This window comes from Anoplolepis gracilipes, chromosome 13, assembly GCF_047496725.1.
Source record: "Anoplolepis gracilipes chromosome 13, ASM4749672v1, whole genome shotgun sequence".
NCBI classification, from domain to species: Eukaryota; Metazoa; Arthropoda; class Insecta; order Hymenoptera; family Formicidae; genus Anoplolepis; species Anoplolepis gracilipes.
In genome coordinates, this window is record NC_132982.1 from 9,486,026 (window position 1) to 9,502,685 (window position 16,660).

The 16,660-nt window shown below is 30.6% G+C and overlaps 2 protein-coding genes across 4 annotated transcripts in view; one reads left to right on the forward strand and one right to left on the reverse strand.

Annotated features, from left to right (window-relative positions):
- The first annotated feature begins 130 nt into the window (after window positions 1-130).
- On the forward strand, window positions 131-3,588 carry Xxylt (Xyloside xylosyltransferase). The gene is made up of 4 exons (XM_072904178.1): window positions 131-454; window positions 675-1,136; window positions 1,484-1,957; window positions 2,517-3,588. The coding sequence occupies exons 2-4, from the start codon at window positions 702-704 to the stop codon at window positions 2,721-2,723; spliced, it is 1,116 nt and encodes a 371-aa protein (XP_072760279.1). The 5' UTR covers window positions 131-454; window positions 675-701; the 3' UTR covers window positions 2,724-3,588.
- A 17-nt stretch (window positions 3,589-3,605) lies between these two features.
- LOC140672230 (uncharacterized) overlaps window positions 3,606-16,660 on the reverse strand; it is a 29,042-nt gene continuing 15,987 nt past the window's right edge. Inside the window, exons 4-12 of one of the 3 annotated variants that reach the window (XM_072904176.1) lie at window positions 16,204-16,290; window positions 15,751-15,877; window positions 12,782-13,423; window positions 12,158-12,589; window positions 9,280-10,611; window positions 7,055-8,442; window positions 6,565-6,656; window positions 5,206-6,376; window positions 3,606-5,050 (exon numbers count right to left, since the gene is read on the reverse strand). In XM_072904176.1, coding sequence (XP_072760277.1) covers window positions 5,033-5,050; window positions 5,206-6,376; window positions 6,565-6,656; window positions 7,055-8,442; window positions 9,280-10,611; window positions 12,158-12,589; window positions 12,782-13,423; window positions 15,751-15,877; window positions 16,204-16,290 — 5,289 coding nt within the window. In that variant the 3' untranslated portion in view covers window positions 3,606-5,032. Of the gene's footprint in view, window positions 5,051-5,205; window positions 6,377-6,564; window positions 6,657-7,054; window positions 8,443-9,192; window positions 10,612-12,157; window positions 12,590-12,781; window positions 13,424-15,750; window positions 15,878-16,203; window positions 16,291-16,660 lie in introns of all 3 variants that reach the window. The other 2 variants (XM_072904175.1, XM_072904177.1) reach the window with 2 other exon arrangements.

The window sequence follows — 16,660 nt, forward strand, 5'->3', positions numbered from 1 at the left end:
CGACAAAAGTCACGTGACAAACAGTTAAGATACCAATTCGTCATTTTTGGTCACGTGACATCTTTGACGCTAAAAATGAGCCAATGAGCGTCGAGCGCTTTGTCAAGCATCAGCATGAAAAGACGCCTTGATGACACTTGGCCATGGCCGCCTAGGCTGCTGTCAAATTTCGGGTTTTTCTCTATTATTATAAAGGAAAATTATATTGTATGTTAAAAATTTATACTCGGATTGTAATTAAGTTAATCAAAGTTGTTCTTAATCAACTTGGCTCATATTATATAATAATAGTGCCTTTATTTAATGTCTGACGTGTGTTTTATGAACAAAAATATCACGAATGCAAACGGTCGCAATGATAATCAACAAGTGTAATATTAATCGATGGGAAACTTTAAACAGATGATCTATAAAGCGACGCGGTAACATAAAATCCACCGCTAATCATGTTCACGTAAGTATTAATTATTTTCCCTAATTTTGTAAACCGATATTAATATTTGATCGATTGAGAAAAATTAAATTAAACAAAATAAATTAAGTGAACGAATCGTGGGATTAACTAAAATATAAAATTAATTTATTATAATCTTGTTTTTTTTTTTTTTCACAAGATATTTTTATATCTCAAAAATTCCTTTTGTTTATAAATTAAGGGTTGTTTGCGCTTTTAGGTTAGAAAAATAAGGGATACGGGTTAAATGCCCTTGCTACGCAAGTTGCTACTAAGACTGACAATTCTTGTGTTGCTTCTGGTAGCCCTCTACTGCTATCAGACATCCAATGGCGGGCACTGGATTGTGCCCAATCTGCGAATGCGAAATGCAAGCCTGGCGAATCTTACAACCACCCTAACGGTGACTAATGATTCCATTCAGATTGTTCAAGACAATTATTTATCTTCGAGAGGAAGCACTCTGACACATGATTGGACCAACTATTACAACATTTGGTGTATCTTTACTAAAGTTGCTTCAAACTCGCCCATGAGACACAAGTTTCAGATATTTGTAGATTCCTTGCTTAGATTGACCTCTGTAAACATTGCTTTCCATATAATAAGCGATGATGAAAGTCAAGGTATAGCACAAATTGTTATTCGAGATGTCATGGTTAATACTGGAAAGTTTATAAAGGTATTTCTTTATATTTTTTATAATCTATAATGTTTATTTTTTATGAAATATGTTGGAATACAAATAGTATCATATTATTTATTGTAGTATTATATCATAGAATAAATCTAAATCTTTTTGTGTTTCTTTTTTGAAATATTTTATAGCATATGTAGCTTTTTTAAATAGAAAATTTGATTTCATATTTTGATAAATTGTAACTGCTTTCTTCATTTTTTCTTGTTTTAATTCAAATATTTGTATTGTATGAATAATATCAATGTGTGTATATAGAATACAAATAGTATTACTTAAATTTACACTTTGTATGAGTATATAAATAAATATTTTTTCTTTATTTTTTTCAGGTATTTTATTATGATGTACATAAATTGGCCATACAATTGGAGGATATTGTGTCAGTTATGTCCCCACATTTCAGTAGTAAACCAGGGACATATTATTCTGATGCATTATTTTTTCTCTCACTGGGTATGCACAAGATTGCACCCAGCCACCAGAAACTCGCCGCAATGTTCGATGCAGACACGAAATTTCGCAGAGACGTGAAGGATTTATTTGAAGAGTTTAACAATTTTGGGGAGAAGGCTTTATTTGGCTTGGCCTCAGAACTAACTCCCGTTTATCGACATGTTTTGTACTCGTATCGTACTAAACACCCAACAACAATGTTTGGTGAACCTCGACATAAAGGCGGGTATCCTGGTTACAATAGTGGGATGGTGCTTTTTAATTTAGAAAGACTACGAAAGTCAGTTGAATATAATGAAATTATTACTAAGAACAGTGTGGATGGAATGACAGAAAAATATCACTTTAAGGTAAGGTTGAATAATCTTGCAGCTTTCTTTTTTTTTTTTTTTTTTTTTTTTTTTCAAATATAACAAGGACTAATATAACGTAATAATGTTTAAATCCAAAAAAAATCTAAATAATTCCTTCCTATCTTTCTGATAAAAATCTATATTAATATAATAATTTGTTTTTTTCCACTATATATTATTTTAAATTTATTAGAATTTCAAGAGTTTGTTTAAATTTATGATCAGATATATTTTACATATATATGTAAATTATAATTTAATAGTTACATTAAATTATAAAACCTCTTTAAAAATAACAAGAGAATATAGCTTTTTATTATTAATTTTATTATTTCTTAAAGTTTAATTTTTTTTTCAAAAAGATGTTTATTTTTAATCAGTTATATAATTTATGGGCTTTTTAACGTTTTCTATAAAGAAAAAATTTATGTTTGATCAATTTATTCTAATGGAAATATACTTAGTAGATGATATTATTTATATCAAACATATATAGAACATGATATTTTACTGATTTATGTTTATCAAATATTACTATAAATATCACTTGTTGCAGGGTCATTTAGGTGATCAAGATTTCTACACACTTCTAGGCATGGAAAGACCAGAACTTATCCACACAATTGATTGTGGTTGGAATAGGCAACTTTGTACCTGGTGGCGTGATCGTGGTTATGCAGATATATTTGCTAATTATTCAGAATGCCACTCAGAGACTAAACTGTGGCATGGAAATTGCAATACTCCTATACCTGATGATTAACGATTTATAATTTTTATCAAAATTTACTACATACATGTATGTATAATAAATATTAAAAAAACGTTTCCAATTTTTAGTTTCAAGGCCAATGATATTAAAGTATGAACAAAAATGATACGAACTGAGAATGTTAAAGAGAATTATAAGTAAAAAAAACATAATGCCTATTTATGGTAATTAATGAAATTAAGAAATTCTATTTGTTTTAGTTATTGATTAAAAAATAAAAAAATGTATATTTCCTCCCTATTTTATTCATTCTTTTGAAATGAAGTACTTATTAAAAGAATGAATTTTTATTGATACTGAACTTTAACATTATTAATGTAAACAAAAAGCAAAACATTAAAGTTTGGCATAGTTTGAGAAATATTCATTGTTAGTGCAAAGTTCATACATTTAAGTTTTTACAAGATTTGCTTCAATGTTTTGCTTTTTGAAACTGTGATTTTTCGTTGCAATACATGTTTCCTTTCCAATAGCAATATATATTTTGTATTAATTATTAATGTTTTATCTAATTGGTTTATAATATGAATGATTTCTACAGAGATTTAGAATTCATTATTTTATATATTTTGAGTAATATTGGAAAATTATATTGAATATATTACGATATCGTGGTTATATACATATTACATTAAATATATATATATATATATATATATATAAAGTTTGTATAAGGCAATTATATTGAAATGAATATGCGTACTTACTGTCAAAAATTACATTCTATTTGACAAGAGTGAACTTAAGTCTATTTCAGAAAAGATTTACAATAATTCAACTTTTGAGTAAATTTATTGCCAATCTTCTGGCATATTGTATGCATTTTACTTAATGAGCAATTATACTGTAAAGAAAACATAAAAGATCCATAGGTATGTAATGCAAACAAAAACTAATTTATATTTGGATATATAATACTTTACACCTTATGCCAAAATACAATCGTTTGTTATATCAATACAATATTTATGGAAAAAATATAAATTGCTCAATGTTTTAAATATATAACATATCCTTTTAAATAATTTATAAATTTATATCATTAAGTATCCAATCATTTCGATATAACTCAATATTGACCAGATTTAAAAGACTATTTCGTATTTAGCATAGTAACGCGTTCTAACACAACTCTAAATTAGTGTTGTACAATAGATAAAATAAGATATATCACCTTTGGTCCCATTGATAGAAACTTACAGTTAATCGTGAAAATTGGACATGTTAATATTTAGCTCTAAATCGCTATTAGTATCTATATCGGTCTGTTCACGATTAATTTTGGTTTTATATATGTTTCTTTTATAAGTATACTCAATAAAGCTAAAATCAAACAGTTCTACTGAACTAAAGATAACTAATCTAATTTTCTCTTTTCACGTTAATTAATGAGCAATCGTTGATGACTATTTATGTAAATAAAATAAATGTTTCTCGTCCTTTTTTTTTACGAGCAAGTAAATATCGAATACTATATACATCTTCTATCGTCTTACGACGGAGTTTTGGTTGTTGTAGCTTTTTCTATATCATATTTACATGTGCTTAACGAGGAGCCGTAACCAGATTTTAGTTCCATTTAGTTATTTCTATTGAAATTATAGCTTGAAAAAAATATACATGATAAAACATAACACTCGAGCAATTTGTAATATCAATTATCAATAACGCGAGGACATAATTGTTTTTTTTCTCTCCACGTTAAATGCTGATGCGAAAAATATAAATGTCTTTTTTTGTTGGATTTATAATTTATGTATATATATATATAGTATGTATGTTTATATTATATAAGAGCATGTGTAAATATGTTTCGAAAAATATTTCATTTCTGTATGTGACTTCTAGCCACAAATCTTAATATTTTAAAATATTATTTTTATAAATATATTTTTTAAATTAATCCAAAAATACTACGAAATTCAATAATAACTATATTAATAATAGAGTTAGAATATTTTTATCTTTCCAAAAACTAGACTTTGATTTACATTTTTGCATTAAAAAATTGTAAATTATTGAGTCTCATATAGGAAGCATCCTATTTGAAAAAGAATCTTTAGTAGTATTCTAGGATTAAATAGAAATTTTTTCAAAATTATTTACACATGGTTTTTTTAAACAAAAAGAACTTTCACACATTTAACCTGAAAAAAGATATAAATTTATATCTCATGAAAGAAAAGAAAAAAAACACAAAAACACGCACAAATCTCGGACTGTATTTGCATTAAACAGATCCTTCGCTGTGTCGAAATTATTTTGTAAGTGCGTATTTATAGAGGCTTAGTAGAACGCAATTAATATCTTCCTGCAATCTGAAACAATTTAAGAATGATTATTTAAACTTTAAGTTTAGATTTTTTACTTAAATAATTTATTTTTTCTTAAAATAATATCTTTTTAAATTAAGGAAAATTAAATTTTTTTTAAATTACTATTTGACAGATAAAATTTGTATCAATATACTTACACTTTTTAACTTTTCACGTCCACCGAAATTTCTAATGGACTCTAAGAGTATATCCCTCGAATCTAATTGAACCGGAACCGATTTGGGTCTTGCGGTGGTATTTTTCAGTGTCACTCCCGTTATCACTGGCATGGTTGGAAGTTTAGGAAGTTGCTTCCTCTCACTGGAACCATCGATTGTTGATACTTCGTTATGCTTTATTTGATTATTATTCATTTTAGAATCAGTAATAGGTATCTTGAATCCCTTTACGATGGGCATCGGTGGATTGATCTTGACATTGTTATTAATATTATATTTGAGGGATGTTTCATTTTGTGGCCTAAAATTTTGACTCGTCCCATTTACACCCACGATGGACGTGAATCTTTTTGCCTGTGAGTTTTCTTGAATATCATGCATCCAGAACTGATTTTTGGAGGAAAGATCGTTCTGATCAGATGTTTTCGTAAACTTGGCATGTCCATTTTGTTTGACATTCGGTTCTGCTGTTCTTTCTATCTTATCCAACTGTATATCACAGTTCGCCGAGTGTCTATTAATATTAGTGCGTTTAGGTTTCTGCTTAAAATTCGTATGCTGGCCGAATGTATTTGTCACTTCTCTAAAATTTATTGACGGGTCAATTTCGTTTTCATTGTTCTTCGACATTTCTTTCGGCATCTCAATGAAGTTCTTCTTCAATTCGACTCCCATCACGAAGGGTCTATCTTTGTTCTTTATCGAATCGAACGCGTTAACTCGACTCGACATCGGTATCTTGAAACCTGACGCTGTTGTATGTGCGATTAGTTTTCTCGTGAGTTCATCAGGATTTTTATTCGTCGAAGAATTGATGTTAATCTCGTGCTTAGCGATATTATTCTTACTGTCATTGCTGGCATAATTCGCGACATCCTTCTCATCTTTTGTGCCGTTAATATTAATGATGGTCTTACTGTTGTTGGTATTGTTCTTGCCTAGTTTATAATCGGTGTCCATTTTGATTTGAACATTAATGCTGGGTCTCTCCGACCAACTGCCTAGACTGATCGCAGGTGGACCACTATAAACGTAACGTTTCAAATTTTTTTCTTTCGACAATTGTTTACTTTCCGGTTTTGAATCTTGGGATTCGCATATTGAAACTATATTCGTTTTGTTCAAATGTTCGTTGGATTCGGGCTCGTATCTGTTAGAAAATAATTTGTTTTAAAATACGTAACTGTCTAATTAATTATTTATATTGAGAGATGTGGAGTAATCAAAAAAGATGATAAAGTAATATTAGAACAATAATTAGTATTAATTAGCACTAGAATGCTAAGGACAATGTTATAAAATATCTTTAAGATTACCTTAAATATAAGAAATAATCACCTTTTTTCGTTTAACAATGAACTGTATTCTTTGGACATATTTTCTTCCGTTTGTTGAGCATTTTTCAACTGTGGTAAAATACTTTTCAGCACCTACAATTAAAATATTATTTTTATGCAATTATTAACAAAACTGAAGTATTATTAATTTTATCATTAAAAATACATTGACAATTATTATAATTATCAATTATTAAATATATTTATATACAAGCTAATTTTAGAAAATTACATCAATAGCAGTAATTATAATAATATTTATGATACAGTACATGAAATTATAAGATAATAACGATGCAATTTTTGTAAAAATTTGCTGTGCATTGTACATAGTTTTATATAATTCCGTAATCTATATATATATATATATATATATATATTTCTTGAAATATAAAAACTTGTTTCCAATGCATAACAAAGTTGAATCTATCATAGTTGACTTGTGATTCTCATTCTATAAACTCTAATAACTTCTAATAACTCGAAATTACCTGTAATGATTGTAATTGTTTCTCTTTGCTAGGCTCCTTCTGATGTTTTAACATATTGTCTCTCCATTGCGAGAATTTTTCGTTGCCTCGTAGTACGTCGGCATTCAAATCTGTGATGCTTGTAGACTTTTTTATACCAATAACCTGCTCATCTTGTGGCTCGTACTTTCTCTCGCCGATTTTTTGCGCTTCTGTCTGGTACTTGGCATTACTGGATGTCGATATATAACTCTTAGATCGCTGGATCTTTTCATTGGTCGCGTTGAGAGACTGCAGTCTTTGGACCGACTCGTTTTGATTGCGATTTTTTAGTTCTGTTTTACAATCAAGATTAATGGAATTTGATTCTTCGGACTTAGTTATCAGCTTCTTGTCATGCGATATATTGTTAATTGAATGCATATTCTTTGTCATATTTTTGTTATCATAACTTTCTGCTTTATTCCTCGAAAGTGTAGCAAACGTTTTAATAAATCTGTCGTCCGAATTTCTTGCATAACTGTTGGAATCCTCAAATTCTTCGAAAATGTCTAAGCTGTTCTGTTTGGTATAGGTAGTGATTGTAAAATTGGACAAGGTATTATCTACGGGCGCAATCTTTGGTTCGGATAAACTGTTCGTATTTTTTCGATCAATATCCTTATTGACACTTTGCGCTAATGTTCCGGTCTCTATTTTGTTCTCCAATTCCGAAATAATTTCTTTCCGCAAATTTGGATTAGCTATCGTTTTATGAGAAACGACGGATGTTTGCTCGACACATTTGTTTACTGTTCGTTTATCGATTTTCGCTTCAGGCATGAAGTCCGTTTTTTCATTTAAAGCTTTTTGAAATTCAAAATTCGCTTCAGAACTATTCAATAAATTCGTCGTCAATTCGATATTCTTATTATTATTATCTGTCGCATTAGCCAACTCCAAAACTGGACTTTCTAGCGGTTCCTTGAAAACCTCTACTGATCCCAGCGTAACCGTATCATAATCGTCTAGGATAGGTGAATGTGAATCACGAAAGGCACTTGGTGGAGCCGGGAGCTGATACTCCCAATCGCTGATTGATAAGTCTTCGCTTACAGCTGACACGTAGTCAGAGGTATTCTCTTGTGAACCGGTCGCAGTCATATTTGGCGTGCTAGTGCTTAAAGTATTTTCTGAAAGGTCGATACAGGACTTGTAGCTGTCATTCGACTCATCCTTGATACTGACAGGCTCTGATTTGATCGTGGTTTCGTCGAGCATGACGTCTACTTGCATGGATGCAGATGTATTATTATTTATCGATAGCGGTCTTTCCGGTACTGGAGACGATGAGGCCGGTAGCACATTTGATAAGGTGTCTGATACTTTCTGCAGCAGAATATCGGTTTCGGATGGAACATCTTGGTTACCTGTTGTAAATATAAATAGAATAAACAAATTAGTCAAATATTATGCTGGTCTTTTTATTGAAAATCATATAAATTTATAAGATTAGTAATAGAAGTTTAAAAATAAATAGAAAGAAATTTATATGTATACACCGGTTTCTCCTGCTTCATGTCTTATATATTATATATTATTACAAGATGATTACAAGATAAATATTTCTAATTGCGTGCATGCATAATATAAAAGAAGCGCAGTTCTAGAAGAGTGATGAAAGAGAATTAAGAACATTAAATGGAGTGAAAATAAAAGAAAAGATTTCAGAAAATAACATCGATATGATAACTACGACAATGAGAAAAATGAAGGACAAGTATTTGAAAGTAGATATGGGAGGATATCGTTATCACATTCTGATAGCATACATATAATCAGCACAATTCATCAATCAAAAGGTTCTAATGTTCAATTGATAATGGGCTATCAGATTTTGCGCGACTTGACAAATTACAAAAAATTTTGGAATATAAATTATATTAAATAATTTCAATATAACAAAGAAACAACAAGCAAATAATTTGCTCTGAATTCTTACAAAATTAATTTTTTACTCGATTCTATAAATTTTGAAATATTTTCTAACACCTCCTGTATATATACATACATTACATATGCAATTTTAAAATGGTACATACAAAACATAAAATTGAAAATATTACTTGTGAAGGATAACAAGGATCAAAATAGAATGTTAGTAATATAATAACATGCACCTGTAACTCTCTCATCTACATCCACATCCCTTGTACGATTAATGCAATGTCCTGCATCAGTTTGCTCTTGTTTTGTTTGTGACGTACTTGAAGATATTGAGTTCCGTGTGGAGAAATTCAGATTCAAAGCGTGCGCGATATCCTCCGGAGACGAGGTGAGATATCGCTTTTGTCTCTTCAAGATATCTGTTTCAAAGTCATCCGACTTAGACTGGCTTCGAATCACTTTTGCTCGTTTAGCATTCTTCATACTGTTGTTTGTTGATTCTTCGTTTTGATTCTCAATTTTAATAAGTTTTTGACACGATTCATTAACATTTTCCGCAACGTTGTGTTTTATGATGCTATTTAAAATTTCATCTTCTTTAATGACATCAAAATGATCGCATTTTGGAATGGTGGAGATCACCGTGCACATTTCTTTATTTTTCTTTAAATCACTCTTTACTTCTATGGCGCTAGACGCATCTTTCGATTGCAAATGTTTCGCTGTTTCAATATTTTCCTCAATCTCGTTAGAAGAAATTCTTTTTCTTGGCGCTCTGGGTGGTCTTTGGCAAACAGATTGACACGATAGCTTCAATTGTTCGCTTTTCGGCTCAGTCATGGGATCCGATTTAGTCATACTTTTGTTTAGAGAATTATCGTCCAATGATATATATGATTTATCATCCTGATTTTCACTTTCATTATGCGATTCGGTGTTTTTAGATTTTATCTCGTAATCTTGTAAACAATTATTCTCTTCTACTTTGGGAATAACATTATGTTGTTCGAGTAATGACAGTTTCTCTTGTGATACATTTAACTCTATGGAATCAGAACGTAATCCAGTATTTCCTTCATTACTTAAATTTAATAATTCATGATCTTCTACATTATCGATAATGTCAGGTAATTTTTCTTTTTTGCTAAACTTGTCTCCATTCAAAAACTTATCTTTGGATTCAAAATGTGGTTCTGGATTAATAAGGCTTGATTCCATATAGTTAGAATTACGCGACTCCAAATTGCTTTCTATTTTATGATTTGATTTTAAAGACACGCTATCGTCAACTGTAATATCATCGATTTTTAATACTTCTTCTTGGCCTATCTGAGCTTCATGTGCAGAATCGACTTCCGATTTTGAATGTGTCCCTTCTTCTCGTTTAACGTGTTTGACAAAATCATCTTCATCCAATGATGATGTATTTTCAGTATTTGAAGTGGAGCGATGTCCTTCACGTGTGGCGTGTTCAGAGTTGGCACGTTTACGTGATAAATCAATCGAATTTATGCGATCGCGTTCCATGCTCAAGGTTCTAGGCGGTGCCAAAGGTGGAATCACTTTACGCTTAGGTGCCTTTGGATGTTCTGAAGCGCTAATCTTACACGTGTTAACCTTTCGAGGCATGGGAAGGGGTACAGGTTCTCCAACTAGTTTGGATAAAGAAAGAAAAAAATAACCGTCACCGAAAATACAAGCAAAATGTGATACAAACAAGCAAATTGATTAAAGTATATGTACATACTGTGTGCCAAATGAAACAACAAGAATATATTCAAGTCTAGACATAAATTCCAACAAAGAAGACTAAGTGCAAAACTAAATGCAAAATCGTGTGTCCATATACTTTTACGTAGACAAAAATATTTAGAATCACGTCACTTTCTAAATAGAAGAATACATTATTCATTATTATTTCATAAAATACAAGGAAAAAATAATAAGAAAATGTGTAAAAATTTTTCTGTAATTAGATCTCTTTCTTTAATTTATAATATAATTTGTAACTCAGAAAATTAAGTGATTCCAAATTTTTTATGCATATACAAATATAAATAATATAGAATTTTAAATAAAATTAATTAAAAAATAACTTATTGAGAAAATGCAAATAAACAATATAAATAGCATATCACGTAATTGATGAGAGTAAATAATTAAATATACTTTTTTAAAAGTTTTTCATTTTCATAATTCGCGCAATTTTGTAATTTAAGGATTAATTATCAATATTTAAGAAAATTAGAAAAATGCCAAAACAATATAATATCCGGAAAAAATTCAAAAAAATATATTTAATGGAATCCTAATTAATAATCCTAATTTAATAGAATTTGAAGCTTCACTCTACATTCATTCAATAAGTCATAGAAATTTATTATGTTTAAATTAAGTTTCAAACAAATTCGCCAACTCTACTCTCGAGAATTGAATTCAGCTGAAGCAAAAAACAATTCCAGTTCTCATTCGATTCTTGACGATTGACTAAGCCAGGCGGTGGAGGTTGCAAGATGCTTAACTTTCTCTCCTCTAATATGTTCTCGGTATGATTTATAATAGGTAGCGAGGGTAGCTCGTCAATGTTGCTGGGTATGGAATCTGTGGACGCCATTTGGATGTCTAATGGCTTCGTAGAGATAGCAAATACTTGTAAAGTACTTAAAAGCGGAGGAGAGTTGTTTTTCGCGTATTGCTCCAAGGAATTATTCAAAGGATTTTCCAGCATTTTATGTTCTATATTTTTTACGTCCAATTTTACATCCTCCTCCAGGTTCATTGACGTCTGCATTTTCCTCAATCGTTTACTCGTATAATCATATTCTTTCGTGTTATGTTTGTCACAGCAAATTAACTCGTTTGATCTGTTCGTGGGAAACTTATGACTATCGAAAGAAACTGATTCTTCGTGATTTTCATATAAATTTGGCTTTCTAGGATTTTGAGATTTTTTCGAGATTTGGCTTATTACATTTTGGATATGATCTTTGGTTGCGATACCGAGCGAAACATTATTTATAAAATTATCACCTATAGAGTTATCATATTGCGACCGGTATCTTTGAGTTACAGTATGTAATTTATCTTTCTTCGTTTCATCATTTGTGTCTACATTTTCGCTTATTTGCGGATTTCCCGAAGGATCTCGCGCTTCGAAATTATGGAGCAAAGCATTATTAGTAATATGCGCTAACTTACCTTTTTTTGTTACTATTCTAGCTTGCTCTACTTTTGGGGCTTCTACAGGAGCGATCACCTCCACATCCGCTTTAACAAGCTTACAGTCGACCGAATCTGTTTCAGAACATGCCTCGACATTCGTTTTTGCGGTACAATTCTGCTGAATGTTGTCATCAAATTCGTACGTCGTGGTTTCCGACTTTGGTTTATAGTCCAACTCGAGCATGGACTGCGTATTGATGGCAATGTCAGAATTAGCTTTAGGACAATCGATGTCTGAACTAGCTTTCGATGGTGCACCAATGTCCGATGGTGGTTTCGAAGGGTCCATGTCGGACGTCAATGATTCCTCGGAATCGATGATGCGTTCTAACGCTTGCGTGGAAATAGCTGACGAAAGCGGCCTGGGCGTCGGCGGAGGAGGAGGAGCTATTCTCTTCTTTCGAGGACCTGTGCAAATTTACATACATCAGAGTATTGTAGGAAATAAATTTAATGTACTGCTATAATTTAATTACGATTAAATTTGTCTCAAGTATTTTAATATATATTTATTATTAATCTACTGTTTTCCGGATAACAGTGGAGATTCATTATTGGACTGCATAAACTCAATACGAATAACATGTGATCAAATCTCACCGGTGGAGCTGAGGGAAGTGTTGCTTATCCCTCGACTAAGCGTTCCACTTGTCATTGCAAGATTGCTCAAACTTTTACTCGACTGCGAAGTTTGCGCCAGTTTCCTGGAGATGTTGGACATGCCTGGTGCTTTGCTCCTTCTCGGCAGAGTTTCCGGTAATCTTGCGGCCAAGTCTGGATTATCGCTAAGCACAGAGGCCTCATGGTAACCGGAACTGTCGCTACTGTTACGACTATGATTGATCATCATTTTATCCTTGCCGCTGTCCCCGGACGTACTTTGAACAGGAGGTACGGCGTACGTGGGCGGTTTCGGAGCAGGTCTTCTTTTTCTTTGCGGTTGAGTTGGTGGCTGAAGGGGACTAGCGCTTCTCGCGGTTTCATCACTTCTAGCTGGTGATACGCTGCGATTTCCGAGACTGTCCGTACTAAGTGAGCTTTCTTTGGATTTTTTAAACATAAAACCAAACACACTTTGCTTGGTTTGCTGCCGGCGCCGCTCTTCTTGCCTCTGCAGCGCCATTATGTCCTGAGTACTTAGTGTCGGACCTAGACTCTTGGTCTGTTTTGCGTAAAGAGTCACTTCCTGCAGATGATAATCCTGTAGCGATAGAGATAAGTCCAATGTCTCCTCCAGATTAGCTGGAATAAAAAGAATAAAGCTTGATAAAATTCTAGATACATTTGAGATCAAATGCAATTAGAATTATATGTTTGATGTCTGATAATTAATATCAATATAGTTCAAGTAATTTAAAATAAGCGAAATTTTTTATTATATTTATAGTTATTTTACACTGTAGAGATTACATTATTCTGAAATATTATGTGTAAAATTTTTCATATTTCTGGAGTGCAAAACAAAATCAAATTCACATAAAAGTCTTCATTTGGCATGTTTCCTAGAATGGAAAATTACAAAAACATCCAGATAAGCGAATATTTTAAATAAAGAATACTTGAAATAAATTGAGATTTATTTTCTTTAATAATTCCGGAAGATTCGATATCAATGAGAGAATTTGTTTGCTAGAAATATATATTATTAATACTTGAAAAACAAATTTTTCGAATAAACATTGGACATCCTTTTTTCTCCCTCTTTATAATAAAAAAAAATATTTATCTTCAAAACAAAATCTTACAATACAACTTATACTTTTCAGTAGGTATCGCCGTAATCTGCAGTTATTGCGAACAGAGATGACAGATGCTTCCAAGACAATAGCTGGGTAAAAAAAAAAAAAAAAAAAAATAATGTTTGAGTGATGAAACGCATAAAACACTCGCGGTTTTTTTGAAGATATATATCCCCTCGTTTACGTTATCACGGAAGCATAGGCTTACGCGTCGTAGCGTTCTCTCCTCAGCGTAAGCGTGAATGCACCTGGAGGTATGCGAGCGAGAACTGGAATTGCATTCTCCATTCCCCTCGCGCAGCGTGGATCAATTATAAAACGTATGCGAGCAAGCACGGGCGGGTAGTGCGGAATGCCGGCATTTACGTTCGTTCTTCCACAGGACGAACGTGAGGATGAGAATGAGAAAAGTAGAGCCTAATGGCTAGGAGTAACAAGTGCTGCAGGAGCCTGCCGGCAACCTTGCGATAGTGATCTCAGCAGCCAACCTGTAACTAGCTAACTGAAATATCTCGTGCACGGTTTTGCGTCACGATATACGCAATGTCCAGTTCAAAGATGAAGTCCACTAGTGGTACAATGTTTTATAAAGTATTCTAATATGCATAATTATTAAATATTATATAATGAATATATATTTATTAATTTATTTATATATAGTTTATAAATTTATTTTACACAAATTCTCGAATTAAATAAAAATCAATTCAAGTAGTTTTTGGAGAGTAATTGAAAAATAATATATTATTTTTATATATATTATTATTAAAAAATAATATATTATTAGATTTTCTGACTGTTTGATCAAAAAAAATATATAGATAATATATACATATATCCCTAATAGTCTAGTCTATAAATTTTCTGTAGAAAAAAAAGAATTAAAAAACCGCATATAAATAATACTTTTTTAATTCTTTTTTTTTCTATGGAAAATTTATAGACTAGACTATTAGGGATATATATACTATATATATATATTTATATTTAATATGATCAAACAGTTTCAAAAAATCTAATAATATATTATTTTTTAATAATAATATATATAAAAACAATATATTATTTTTCAATTACTCTCTAAAAACTACTTGAATTGATTTTTATTTAATTCGAGAATATGTGTAAAATAAATTTATGAAATATATAACATTCTATTTTTAAAATATAATTTACAAAATATGTAAAAGTTTCTGAATTTTAAGTCACGTGCGTGCAGCGCTATGTTGGATATATTTATGTTATTACTTTGCTTGTACGCGGAATCAAGCATGGCACGTATTATGATGAAACTTAAATAGAGTTTATGGTAATAAGCACGTGCGCAAGAATCGCTGAAGAGAAGAGGAAATCAGACGAAGACTTTCATCGACACATAAATTCCGAAAAGTATTTCCAGAAAATTGGATTGCGTTTCTGTCATGTATACATGCACATCATTTGGCTTCCGAAGCCGTACCGAGACATATACTGATTAGCATATATATATTATATAAAATTTATAATCACTATGTGATATACACATATACACATACAAATATACATATATCATTTACTATGTTATAAAAATAAAATCTCAAATTTTTTAATAGCCAGAAATATTAATAATAATATTTTCGAAAAATATGCGGCAAGAAAAAAAATTAATTTTCCTTGAAACTTTGGAACTTTAAATAATTAAATATGTAATTATATAATGAAATTCATAAAAAACAAATATATATAACTAACATGAATACAGGAGATTTTTCATTATTTAATTATATTGATCATCTTGCGAATTTAAACAATTTTATTAAAATTATATGATTAAAATGTGCAAACGTTTACCTGGATGACGAAGTTCGTAATTATTTTTGTCCAGATTCTTCTCACGGCACACTTCATCTAGAATTTCTCCAAGGTTCATCTTCGGACTGACCCTCGATACATACAGTTGATTTCTCGGTAGATGCACCTGCGCCGATTATCAAGTTATCGCGTATTGCATTTATTGCATTCGTATTACGATATATTCTACGTTTGCACTGGTTTTAAACGAGATTATTCGTTTTATACTTGTCGATAAATAACAAAAAAGTCACACAGATCAAAATGCTTTATTAATCTGCTTGAAATTGACATTGCATTCATTCGGAAAATAAAAGAGGCAAAAAATATATGATTATAAAGAGAAAAAATATATATATATTCAAATTAAATGTTTAATTTCATATGAATAAAATAGTTAAATCAAACGATATTAAATATTATATTAAAAAATATTTTTATGTTGCATTTTACCTGCAATCTAAATGTCGTTTCGAAAGGTTGATTAGCTTGCTTTGTTTTACGTGGCACACATGTGCCCTGTTTGGGAAGTAATTTAACCTAGAATAAAACAAAATCACCTTTTATATAAGAAAATTACAAATTTATATATATTTATATAGGATATAATAAATGTAGTTAATACACATAAAGTATAATATATATTTCCATCTTTTTATATATAAAATTTTTTACATTTATGTGTGGAAAATAATAACTTCAATAACTTTCACATGTATGTAAAAATAATAATTTAAATAAAGGCAAAAAGTGTCACATGTTGATTAGCGTTCTTTTTATAAAAATAATACATGTTTAGATAAAAATATAACACAAAGAATGACCGCAAAGTATTTTACACATATTCTCGAATTGAATAAAAATCAATTCAAGTAGTTTTTGAAGATTAAAATATAATATATTATTTTTT

Bases quoted from the DNA above. Each gene is read 5' to 3' on its own strand.
- Xxylt (XM_072904178.1), top strand. From the start codon at position 702: ATGCCCTTGCTACGCAAGTTGCTACTAAGACTGACAATTCTTGTGTTG. The intron at 1,137-1,483 runs GTATTTCTTTAT...TATTTTTTTCAG, and splicing joins ATACTGGAAAGTTTATAAAG to GTATTTTATTATGATGTACA. The intron at 1,958-2,516 runs GTAAGGTTGAAT...CACTTGTTGCAG, and splicing joins CAGAAAAATATCACTTTAAG to GGTCATTTAGGTGATCAAGA.